This window comes from Dreissena polymorpha, chromosome 8, assembly GCF_020536995.1.
Source record: "Dreissena polymorpha isolate Duluth1 chromosome 8, UMN_Dpol_1.0, whole genome shotgun sequence".
In the NCBI taxonomy this organism is placed as follows: domain Eukaryota; kingdom Metazoa; phylum Mollusca; class Bivalvia; order Myida; family Dreissenidae; genus Dreissena; species Dreissena polymorpha.
Window position 1 is genome coordinate 99,910,628 of NC_068362.1, and position 12,982 is coordinate 99,923,609.

The 12,982-nt window shown below is 38.1% G+C and overlaps 1 protein-coding gene across 1 annotated transcript in view; it reads left to right on the plus strand.

Moving 5' to 3' along the window:
• LOC127840764 (tyrosine-protein phosphatase non-receptor type 11-like) overlaps window positions 1–12,982 on the plus strand; it is an 83,802-nt gene that overhangs the window by 21,883 nt on the left and 48,937 nt on the right. Inside the window, exons 3-6 of the mRNA XM_052369179.1 lie at window positions 383–577; window positions 2,432–2,597; window positions 6,259–6,378; window positions 12,293–12,418. Coding sequence (XP_052225139.1) covers window positions 383–577; window positions 2,432–2,597; window positions 6,259–6,378; window positions 12,293–12,418 — 607 coding nt within the window. The remainder of the gene's footprint in view (window positions 1–382; window positions 578–2,431; window positions 2,598–6,258; window positions 6,379–12,292; window positions 12,419–12,982) is intronic.

The following is a 12,982-nucleotide window of genomic DNA, read 5'->3' on the forward strand; positions in this document are numbered from 1 at the left end:
TTCAAAAATGTATATTTTACCATTTTATAGATATTAAACTTGGAACCTTAACAAGCCCTGTAAAATATGTACCAGTGCAGGGTTGCAAGAAGGCGCTTAAGTTCGCAGTTGCGTAATGGATATGTAGTCCAACTAGCGATCGGGAGGTCACGGTTTGATCCCCACTCGGGGAGCTTTTTCTAGATCTTCCCCAAAGACAGCAAGTACCGGTTGTAGGCCAAGGAAACAGACTTGAAAGCTTTTGATACAATCAAGCTAAAATAAATAGTTAAAGCTTAATTGACCTGCATCAAATCTTTCCCATAGATGCGATGGACAGGCCACACACATCTGTTGCATAGCATGTATATCAGCACTGACCTGTATTCAATCTGTTCTCTAGACGCAATGGCCAGGTTACACACATCAAGATCCAGAACACAGGAGACTTCTATGACCTCTACGGAGGAGAGAAGTTTGCCACGCTCGCTGAACTCGTGCAGTATTACATGGAGAACATGGGCCAGCTGAAGGAGAAGAATGGAGACGTGATCGAGCTGAAATTCCCAGTCAACTCTGAAGATCCCACTACAGAAAGGTGGGTGGGTCATTTTATGAGTAAAGTATGGAAAGGTGGGTAGGTGGAAGTGTAAATGTAGGGTTGGGTGGGGTGGTTATATGGTGGAGAAATATAAATTGAGAATACCACTACAGGGTGCATAAAGTGTAGTCCCTTTTAAGCCTGTGCATTCTGCACTGGCTAATCAGGGAGGACACTTTCCACCGAAACTGGATTTTTGTTAATTATCAATTTCATGTAAAAAAACACATTAACACAGAAAGTGGCGTCCCTGATAAGCCTGGCTAATCTCGGACGACACTTTATGCAAATAAGGTTACTAGGCCAAAGGTTTGACTAAATCTTGATGAAACATGGTCAGAATTTTAAAAATGTATAGGCCAAGTTGAAATCTTGGTAATGCGGCAGATCTTTGAAAAATCGTGTTGTCACTTTGGAGGTCACATTAATTTATTGAAGCAATCTTGATGAAACTTGTTCAGAATACTTATCTTGACAATTTTAAGGCTGTGTTTGAATCATGGCCACACGCATCCAAAAAGTAGGTATTCTAACCAGATAAAGAAAAGAGCTTTAATAAATCTTAACTATAGAGGTCATATTCAAAACTCAATAACCAGATAAAAAAGAGCTTAAATAAAATAATTAATGTTATCACTATAGAGGCCACATTCAAAACTCAATCATCACTAAACTTTGTAAAATTTGTTACCTTGACTTAATTTGTTACCTTGACTAAATTTGTTACCTTGACTAAATTTGTTACATTGACTAAATTTGTTACATTGACTAAGCAGATTATGATATAAATGACAGTCACATGCATCCAAGGCCACATTTCCGATCCAAAGTGAATGAAACTTGGCCACTGTATGTTAATGTTAATAATTTATCGCCCTATTGGTGCAAAAAGGTAACATGTGACATTAAAATTAGAAGGCACGTGGTACCATGTGACATTGAAATTAGAAGGCACGTGGTACCATGTGACATTGAAATTAGAAGGCACGTGGTAGCTTTTTGCAACAATCGGGCATATAGGACAAGTACAAATCTGGGTCAAATGCATCGGACAATAAGGTTGCCTTGTGAAATCTTAGAAAGAATTTAATCACTTACTACATTTATAACTCATTAATTCAATAAATTTCTTATTGTTTTGGAGTTTCAAGTTTCCTTGCTTATAATGTCCTGAGTTTTGAAATTAAGTGGTTTGAATAAATTTTATAAAAAATTATAATAATGTCCAAAGTTCTGCAATTAATCTCTTATAATAATTTATTTAATAAATTTCTATTATAAAATATTTCTGGAGCTTCATGATTAATCTCTCATAATAATTTGGGCTGTGAAAAGGTGGTTTGATGCATGTGTGTAAAGCGTCATCCCAGATTAGTCTGTGCAGTCTGTGCAGTCCACACAGGCTAATCAGGGACAACACTTTCCGCTTAACCTGAATTTTTGCTAATTAGAACCTTTCTTTAAACGAAAAATATCATATAAGCGAAAAGTTATGTCCCTGATTAGCCTGTGCAGTCTGCACAAGCTAATCTGGGAGATACGTTACCCACATGCATTAAATCCCCTTTTCACAGAGAACAGCCCATTTCTATCATAATTCCTATATCATAATGTTAACTCTTTCAGTGCTGGAACCGAGTTTTGAAGGCCTTTGCAAACAGTTTGGAGCCAGATGAGACGCCACAGAATGTGGCGTCTCATCAGGATCCAAACTGTTTGCTATTCTGATAGTATCCTTTGAAAAAATTGAAGAAAATGCTAATTTTAGAAATTCAGCAGACGACATTTTAGCAGACAACAAATTTCCCAGCATGCAAAGGGTTAATGTTGTTTAGTGTTTCCTATCTTCAGGTGGTTCCATGGCCATATATCGGGCAAGGAGGCAGAGAAGCAGTTAATGGACAATGGGAAGTACGGCAGCTATCTGGTGCGAGAATCTCAAAGCAAGCCCGGGTTCTTCGTCCTTTCTGTGAAGTGTGAGGACAAGGTTACTCACGTGACGATTCGAAGAAATGTGGTGAGTTTTCCTTGATATTTAACCCTCACCGGCTCAGAAGCAATTTAAAACAGAACACCCTGGGAGTAACTCACAGTCTGTTGAGGTTTTATGCTGCTTGCTGCTCATCAGTATCTTAGGGTTGGAATTGCAACCTTTAAAACTTGGATTTAGCAAAAAAAGATTTAATTTCGTAAATTACTACAAAGGTGTCAAAGTTTATATCTGAGAGGTTAAGACCCAAACCACAAATACGGTAATTTTGTGTGTGCAGAAAATGCTCTAGAAACCTGTTCCTGATCAAAGTTCTAAATCGGCCTTGGAATCGATGAAATGACAACAATTTTGTAATGGTTGCATTGTTTCTATACATGCAATAGAGAAAGATCAGGGCTCATATCTTTTATTTTAAAGTTTTTAAATCCACTTGTCCGACTTGTGCCTTTCAATTTTGCTTTTCCGGACCGAAATGTTATGTTCTGTTCCGTAAATTGTCAGTAATTTTACAACTGTAGCAATATTAACACAAAAGTATTTGTTTTTATGGCGTTTATAAACCTGGTTTAATGGCATGGCCATTTTAATTGTTTGTCTGCTCTTCATGATCCTTTACCACTTAGATTTGTATTTTGACCTATTTGTATTTCCTAAGAGAGTTAAATTTAATTTAAGACCTTTCTTACTAGATTCAAGTTAAAAAGGCTTCATTTCCAACCCTTAGATACTGATGAGCAGCAAACAGCATAAAACCTGAACAGACTGCGAGTTACTTCATTTTCACTTTTCTTATGATTATGAAAGGGTTTCACACACGTGACCTTTTCATGATTTGGTAAATTGACAAAATTAAAAAAAAATGTTTCAGATTCTCAAATTTTCATTGCAGTTATGATATTTGTGAGGAAAAAGTAATATTGAACATTTACCATGCTCTAAAATATCCATTATATGTATCTTTTGATGATTTGAAAAGCTGAAAATTATTAAAGCCACACACCTTGAAATGAAATGAAATTTATGTATAAATAAGAAACATATTTTAACTATGCCAATTACAATATATCTGGTGGTTACAAGGTAGAAATCCGTCTTTTTTGCGCTTTAAAACTTAAAAATAATTGTGTTTGTTAAAATGGACGTATACGTCTAGAAATGCTACTTTCGATTTTAAAAGCCATACCGTATAAATAATAAATTACTTGCTAACTAGGCTTTAGATTTAATTTTATCTATGCCAATTACAATATATCTGGTGGTTACAAGGTAGAAATCCGTCTTTTTTGCGCTTTAAAACTTAAAAATAATTGCGTTTGTCGAAATGGACGTATACGTATAGAAATCCTACTTTCTGTTTTAAAATTAACACAAATAATAAATTACTTGCAAACTAGGCTATAGATTTAATTTTATCTATGCCAATTAAAATATATCTGGTTGTAACAAGGTAGAAATCCGTCTTTTTTGCGCTTTAAAACTAAAAAATAATCCCCTACCAGAATTTTTCCCCTAAAAATACCATTTCCCCTCCAAAAATATAATTTTTCACCAAAATATAATATTTTACCCTCAAAGAAATGTTTTTTTTCTTTTGGGAAGTCGACACTTATCCAATTTGTACTATGTACAACGATCTCGCTCTCTCTCTCTCTCTCTCTCCCGACGGACACTCAAATCTGGGAATCCCAGTGATTCTATATATAGCTCTTAAATTACGTCATGGAAACCGGGCAACTAATCGTATTAATCATGTGACTATTTTACTGGATTCCTGTCTTGCGCGAGAAGGGTGTTTCGTCAATTAATTACCGGAAACCAGTCGAATTTTCATCCGGGTTATGTGAAAGCCAAGATATAAACGTTAAAACAGAAACAAGTCTCACAATTGGCGTTCATACACGAACAAAATAAAACGTTCGGACTCGGAAAATATTAATTGAGTTGGCGCATTTTTTAAGAATGAATCATCAAAAACCGTTGAAACCCAGCAGGATTCGGAGGTACATGTAATCAACATCGATTAATTCTGTCGGATTATTGTGAAAGTGAAAGTAGACAATCGGCAACTGCCGCACCTTTCCCTTCCAATACTGTAGCTGATCTAGATCGTCAACCCATTCATAATGAAATTGAAATCATAATATTGACATCGTTCCCCGGCCCCAGTTGAAAACATTTCCCATTATTAGATCTACACCTGCAACTTTATTTAGGACTTTGACTTTAACATCATACTTGTTCATGTGTTTAAGAACAAAAAGGCCAGAGACATGCCTCTTTTTCTTAAAAAAACCCTTAAGTCTGTAGGTGAGTTATAGACATTGAAATGAACAGTTTTTATTTTTTCCCCAAATATGTCTCTTTCGCACTTGATTTTCCCCTTTTACCCAGCGTCCAGCGTCTTCCCCTCTTTCTAAAAAAAAACCCTGACCTATACATATAGAAATCCTACTTTGGTTTTTAAAAAAATTATAAATTACTTGCTAACTAGGCTATAGATTTAATGGCAATTTTGCACAGTTTCAATTTGCATCTATATGTACTGATAAACATGTATTTCATTTCAAGGTGTGTGGCTTTAAGTGCTTCGTTAATAAATTCATTTACAAAATTAAAGTTGAGATGCATAGTGTACATATCTTCTTTCAGGAACCTGACAAAGTAAGTACATTGCGTACTTACTGGTATGCTTTGGAAAACTATTGTGTGGGGTTTGGTATGGTACAATAACAAAGACTCGTATAAGACAAATACGTGTTATTTGTTTATCCTTATGATTTCTTCTTTGCAATCAAGTTTAAATAAACATCTGCAAATAACCCAATTGAAGCTTATTGTTCAAAACACATAAATTGAACTTTATCAGCAACTTTTTCTGTGGTTCTTTGTTTTTCAAACATATACTTCAAGTTAGTGTTGATTGTGAAACTGTGGCATTTTCTGATGTTTTTCTATCACCTGCCACAAATTACAGGAGAGAATGCTGTATTTATCTCTTACTTCTTTTTTCTGAAACAAATTCTACTTATTTTTACATACAACTTTGCTCCCTATGATATCAATGTGTTCTTGGTCAATACCTATGAATCTCAGTTTGGTAACACAAGACTTAATACATGTGCGCAGCAGCGTCATCCCACGGGCTGATGAGACACAGAACTTGTTGCATGAATTGGATATTTGCTAAGAAGAAACTTCATTGAAACAAAAAATTCCATAAAATCTGAAATAGTTGTCCCTGATTTAGCCTGTGCAGACTTACCAGGCTGATCTGGGAAAACACTTTACGCAAATGCATCAAACCTGGTTTTCTCAAATGACATGTATTTCATTTCAAGGTGTGTGGCTTTAAGCGTTGCAACTTCTGTTGTTGTCGTTATATTTTGTGACACTAGGAGGATTGCTTATATATAGTATAAAATACATCACTCTATGATCACGGATGGTCAAGTGGTCTAAATGTTAGACTTGGTCTAAATGTTAGACTTTTACTCCAGGGGTCAATGGTTCAGGTCTAGTTGAGGGTTACTTTTTTTTCTTTGTTTAATTTTCTTCTTTTTTTTATTTTATTGGAGCTTTTTAGATCCAATGCTTCCATTTATCAATATAAAGCGTTTAATGACAAACTTTATAGCTGCAAAAATCTGTGAAACGGTCCCTTTAACACTGTACAACCTCTTTTCAGCAAAACGCCAAGTTTGACGTGGGAGGCGGTGAACAGTTCAACAGTCTGGCTGATCTTGTGGAGCATTACAAAAAGAATCCCATGGTTGAAACAACAGGCACAGTAGTGCATCTTAGACATGTGAGCTTACATTTTGGCTGTGCTCTATGAAAATGGAGTTTAATGAATGTGGGTCAAGTGTCATCCCAGAATGGGGTTTAATGAATGTGTGTAAAGTGTCATCCCAGATTAGCTTGTGTAGTCCACGCAGGCTAATCAGGGACGATGCTTTCCGTTGTTATGATATTTTTCATTTACAAAATTGTCTCTTTTTAGCAAAAATCAAGTTAAGGCGGAATGTTTCGTTCATGATTAGCCTGTGGGGACTGCACAGGCTAATCTGGGACGACACTTTACGCACATTCATAAAATCCCCTTTTCACAGGGCGTGGCTCAATTAGATTTTTCTCCATGTAGAATGTATGCATATCATGGTAATCATGTATTAAAACTGTAACAAATATAAAATAATGTGAATTAGTTTCAAATACTATATAATTATACCCCCACAAACGAAGTTTAGGGTGGTATATAGGAGTGAACTTGTCTGTCGGTCTGTCTGTCAGTCCGTATTAAGTGTCCGCTCTCTCATTCAAGTAGTTTTCATCCGATCTTCACCAAACTTGGTCAGAAGTTATATCTACATGATGTCTAGGCCAAGTTCGAACATGGGCCTTGCCGGGTCAAAAACTAGGTCACGGGGTCACTTAGTGAATTATAAACATTCAGCATATTGTCCGCTCTCTAATTCAAGTAGTTTTCATCCGATCTTCACCAAACTTGGTCAGGAGTTGTATCTGGATCATCTTAAGGCCAAGTTCGAACATGGGCCTTGCTGGGTCAAAAACTAGGTCCGGGGTCACTTAGTGCGTTTTTTAACATTCAGCATGGTGTCCTCTCTCTTATTCAGTAGTTTTCATCTGATCTTCACCAAACTTGGTCAGAAGTTTTATCTAGATGATCTGAAGACCAAGGTCGAACATGGTCCATGCCAGATCAAAAACTAGGTCACAGGGTCACTTAGTACATTTTACACATTGAGCATGGTGTCCACTCTCTATTTCAAGTAGTTTAAATCCGATCTTCACCACACTTGGTCAGAAGTTGTAACTAGATGATGTGTAGGTCAAGTTCGAACATGGGCCATGCCAGGTAAAAAACTAGGTCACGGGGTCACTTAGTGTGTTTAAAACCTCACCATGTTGTCCGCTCTCTAATTCAAGTAGTTTTTTCGCTCACCTGAGCACAACTTGCTCATGGTGAGCTTTTGTGATCGCTTTTTGTCCGTCGTCTGTAGTGCGTTGTGCGGCGTCAACATTTGCCTTGTTAACTCTCTAGAGGCCACATTTATTGTCCAATCTTCATGAAATTTGGTTTCAATGATATCTTGGATGAGTTCGAAAATAGTTACATTTGCGTAAAAAACATGGCTGCCAAGGGCCGGGGCATTTTTCCTTATATGGCTATATATGGCTTTAGTAAAATCTTGTTAACACTCTAGAGGCCACATTTATTGTCTGATCTTCATAAAACTTGGTCAGAAGATTCATCCCAATAATATCTTGGACGAGTTCGAAAATGATGCTGGTTGGTTGAAAAACATGGCCGCCAGTGGGTGGGGCATTTTTCCTTATATGGCTATAGTAAAACCTTGTTAACACTCTAGAGGCCACATTTATTTTCCGATCTTCATGAAACTTGCTCAGAGAATTGTCCCACTGATATCTTGGATGAGTTCAAAAATGGTAACCTTTGCTTGAAAAACATGGCTGCCAAGGGGCGGAGCATTTTTCCTTATATGGTTTTAGTAAAATCTTGTTAACACTCTTGAGGCCACATTTATTGTCCAATCTTTATGAAACTTAATCAGAAGATTCATCCCAATAATATCTTGGGCGAGTTCGAAAATGATGCTGGTTGGTTGAAAAACATGGCCGCCAGGGGGCAGGGCATTTTTCCTTATATGGCTATAGTAAAACCTTGTTAACACTCTAGAGGCCACATTTATTGTCCAATCGTGATGAAATATGGTCAGAAGATTTGTCTTAATGATATCTTGGATGAGTTTGAAAATGGTTATGTTTGCTTGAAAAACATGGCTGCCAAGGGGCGGGGCATTTTTCCTTATATGGCTATATAAGGCTATAGTAAAATCTTGTTAACACTCTAGAGGTCACATTTATGGTCCGATCTTCATGAAACTCGGTCAGAAGATTCATCCCAATAATATCTTGGACGAGTTCAAAAATGATGCCAGTTGGTTGAAAAACATTGCCACATTGCTATAGTAAAACCTTGTTAACACTCTAGAGGCCACATTTATAGTCCAATCTTCATGAAATTTAGTCAGAAGATTGGTCTCAATGATATCTTGGATGAGTTCAAAAATAATTATGTTTGCTTGAAAAAAATGGCTTCCAAGGGGCGGGGCATTTTTCCTTATATGCCTATAGTAAAATCTTGTTAACACTCTTAGAGGCCACATTTACTGTCCGATCTTCAAGAAACTTGGTCAGAAGATTCATCCCGATAATATCTTGGACGAGTTCAAAAATGATGCCGGTTGGTTGAAAAACATGGCACCAGGGGGCGGGGCATTTTTCCTTATATGGCTTTAGTAAAACCTTGTTAACACTCTAGAGGCCATATTTATTTTCCGATCTTCGTGAAACTTGGTCAGAAGATTTGTCCAATTAATATCTTGTTATCTCAGGTGAGCGACTTTGGGCCTTTCAGGCCCTCTTTTTATCCAATCTTCACCAAAATTGGTCAGAAGTTGTATCTTGATAATGTCTAGGGTAAGTTTGAATATGGGTCATGCCGGGTCAAAAACAAGGTCACGGGGTCACTTAGTACGTTTTTAACATCACAATGTTGTCCGCTCTCTAATTCAAGTAGTTTTCATCCAATATTCACCAAACTCGGTCAGAAGTTGTATCTAGATGATGTCAAGGTCAAGTTTGAATATGGGTCATGCCGGGTCAAAAACTAGGTCACAGGGTATCTTTGCGGTTTTAAACCTCACCATGTTGTCCGCTCTCTAATTCAAGTAGTTTTCATCCAATCCTCACCAAACTTGGTCACAAGTTTTTACTGAATGATCTCTAGGACAAGTTTGAACATGGGCCATTCCGGGCCTAAAACTAGGTCACGGGGTCACTTAGTGTGTTTTTTAACATTGAGCATGGTGTCCGCTCTCTAATTCAAGTAGTTTACATCCGATCTTCACCAAACTTGGTCAGAAGTTTTATGGAGATGATCTTAAGGCCAAGTTAGAACATGGGCCTTTCTGGGTCAGAAACTAGGTCAATGGGTCACTTAGTGCGTTTTAAAAATTGAGCATGGTGTCCACTGTTTTTTGTGAAGACGTCATGCAAAATATTATGTGTCAATGTGGCATGTGGGGGTATTCGTCACGTCTGTGACAAAGCTCTAGTTCAGCATTATAAGTGTAGGATAACATAAAAAGAGTTTAAACAAACTTAATTCAGTGATTAACACTTTCTATTTTTGTCATTTAGTTTTTTTCCTTAGTCAAAGATCAACATGCTTCATCAAGAACACTCATGTTTACACTGTTACTATATACTTTTAACGCTTTATTTTATGCTTTTCGTTGGTTTATGGAGTATTATCAGTTAATAAAACTGATAATTCACTGTTTCAAAGAGTAATAATTAACAGTGAAAATTATTAATATTTTTTATTGTTTTACCAGAGCTTTTTTTATGTATGTTTCATGTCCCAATTGTGACCATATTTTTTGTTGTCATGTGTTTTCTACTTTATTTTTACTACTGGTGGTTCCTTCTCAAACTTTTATATTGGAAAGACCTAAATGATCTTGGCAGACGTATGCCAATTGTTTGTTTTTAGCTCAACTGGCCGAAGGCCTGAAGAGCTTATGTAATGGTGTGGTTTCCGTCGTCCGTCCATGCGTGCGTGCGTAAGACTTTTTCTTGTTTACGCGATTAAGTCCACAGTTTTCGTCCGATTCTTTCAAACTTGTTCAGTGTAGTTATATTAATGAGGACTCAAAACCTATTGAAAATGGGTTACATGTACATCAGAGTAAAAAGTCCAGAATTATCTCCCTTTCAATTTGAGAAAATTGTGAAATAAGGCTTGTTTATGCAATTAAGTCCACAGTTTTCATCCAATCATTTCCCAACTTGCACAGTGTCTTTATCTGAATGATGAGTCAAACCTTATTGAAAATGAGCAATATCGGAGTTATAAGTCCAGAATTATCTCCCCTTAAATTTGAGAAAAAAGAAAATCTTTAACATTTTGCCATAACTTTTGCAATATTGAAGAAAGCAATTTCCTATTTGGCATGCATTTGTATTTCATGGAGCTGCACATTTTGAGCGGTGAAAGGTCAAGGTAAAAAAAAATCATTCAAAGCGGCTCAGAAGGTGTCATAGTGTTTCCGACAAACACATTTATTGTTTGTTTACATATAAAGTTCTATCCTTTTGAAACTTCAACGGATGTTTTATATCATCAAGGGCCAGAACCCCATTGAGAGTGAAGAAAATTTGTTCAACTTACTGTTGAAAAGGAGCCATTTGAAGTTTAAACTTTACGTTTCTTCTTGTTTATGCGATAAATATCCTATTTTGATGTGAAAACAACAGGGGCATTGAGGCATTCAAGACATGTATATCATCAGGTATGGGGTATTTGGTTTCATATGAAATGCATTACTTGGGATGAAAAGTATGCCATGATTAGGGGTTCACGCATCCCATGGATGCTAGGACAACACTAATTGGGGTGCCTATACTCATCAAAGGGAGTTTTGTGAGTCCCTGACCTCTGAACAATCTCTCATTATTGAGCCTCAGTTAGGGAAAACTGCGCTCAATGCATGTGTGTTAAGTGTCGTCTCAGATTAACCTGTGCAGTATGCACAGGCTTATCAGGAATGACTCTTTCCACTTTTAAAGGGATTCTCTTCAGAACTAAACTCCAGCTTAGGGGGAAAGTGTCCTTCCTGATTAGCTTGTATGGACTGCAAAGTGTCCTTCCTGATTAGCCTGTATGGACTGCAAAGTGTCCTTCCTGATTAGCCTGTATGAACTGCTAAGTGTCCTTCCTGATTAGCCTGTATGAACTGCAAAGTGTCCTTCCTGATTAGCCTGTACGGACTGCAAAGTGTCCTTCCTGATTAGCCTGTACGGACTGCAAAGTGTCCTTTCTGATTAGCCTGTATGGACTTCAAAGTGTCCTTCCTGATTAGCCTGTATGAACTGCAAAGTGTCCTTCCTGATTAGCCTGTATGGACTGCAAAGTGTCCTTCCTGATTAGCCTGTACGGACTGCAAAGTGTCCTTCCTGATTAGCCTGTATGGACTGCAAAGTGTCCTTCCTGATTAGCCTGTACGGACTGCAAAGTGTCCTTTCTGATTAGCCTGTACGGACTGCAAAGTGTCCTTCCTGATTAGCCTGTATGGACTGCAAAGTGTCCTTCCTGATTAGCCTGTACGGACTGCAAAGTGTCCTTCCTGATTAGCCTGTATGGACTGCAAAGTGTCCTTCCTGATTAGCCTGTATGGACTGCAAAGTGTCCTTCCTGATTAGCCTGTATGGACTGCAAAGTGTCCTTCCTGATTAGCCTGTATGGACTGCAAAGTTTCCTTCCTGATTAGCCTGTACGGACTGCAAAGTGTCCTTCCTGATTAGCCTGTATGGACTGCAAAGTGTCCTTCCTGATTAGCCTGTATGGACTGCAAAGTGTCCTTCCTGATTAGCCTGTATGGACTGCAAAGTGTCCTTCCTGATTAGCCTGTATGGACTGCAAAGTGTCCTTCCTGATTAGCCTGTATGGACTGCAAAGTTTCCTTCCTGATTAGCCTGTACGGACTGCAAAGTGTCCTTCCTGATTAGCCTGTACGGACTGCAAAGTGTCCTTCCTGATTAGCCTGTATGGACTGCAAGGCTTATCTGGGATGACACTTCACGCACATGAATTAAGCCCACGATCATTTCAGCCATACAACGCGACCCGTATAGCAGCGCGCAACATAGACAACCGTGTGACCCAGCTGACCAAGGACACGACCAACCAGAACGCACCAAGCAGTACCAGTAGAGGGGGATTCTGGGACGAATTTGAGGTATGCCATTACCCAAAATGCATGGTAAAACTTGCATGGGTTCTTGGTTGTGGTAATGAAAGGTTTTTATGTTAGATTTTTTATGCCCCCCTTCGAACAAGAGGGGGTATATTGCTTTGCTCATGTCGGTCGGTCTGTCGGTCTGTCGGTCCGTCCACCAGGTGGTTGTCAGACGATGACTCAAGAACGCTTGGGCCTAGGATCATGAAACTTCATAGGTACATTGATCATGACTTGCAGATGATCCCTATTGATTTTGAGGTCACTAGGTCAAAGGTCAAGGTCACGGTGACCCGAAATAGTAAAATGGTTTTTGAATGATAACTCAAGAACGCATACGCCTAGGATCATGAAACTTCATGGGTAGATTGATCATGACTCGCAGAAGACCCCTATTGATTTTGAGGTCACTAGGTCAAAGGTCAAGGTCACGGTGACCCGAAATAGTAAAATGGTTTCCGGATGATAACTCAAGAATGCATACGCCTAGGATCATGAAACTTCATGGGTAGATTGATCATGACTCGCAGATGACCCCTATTGATTTTGAGGTCACTAGGTCAA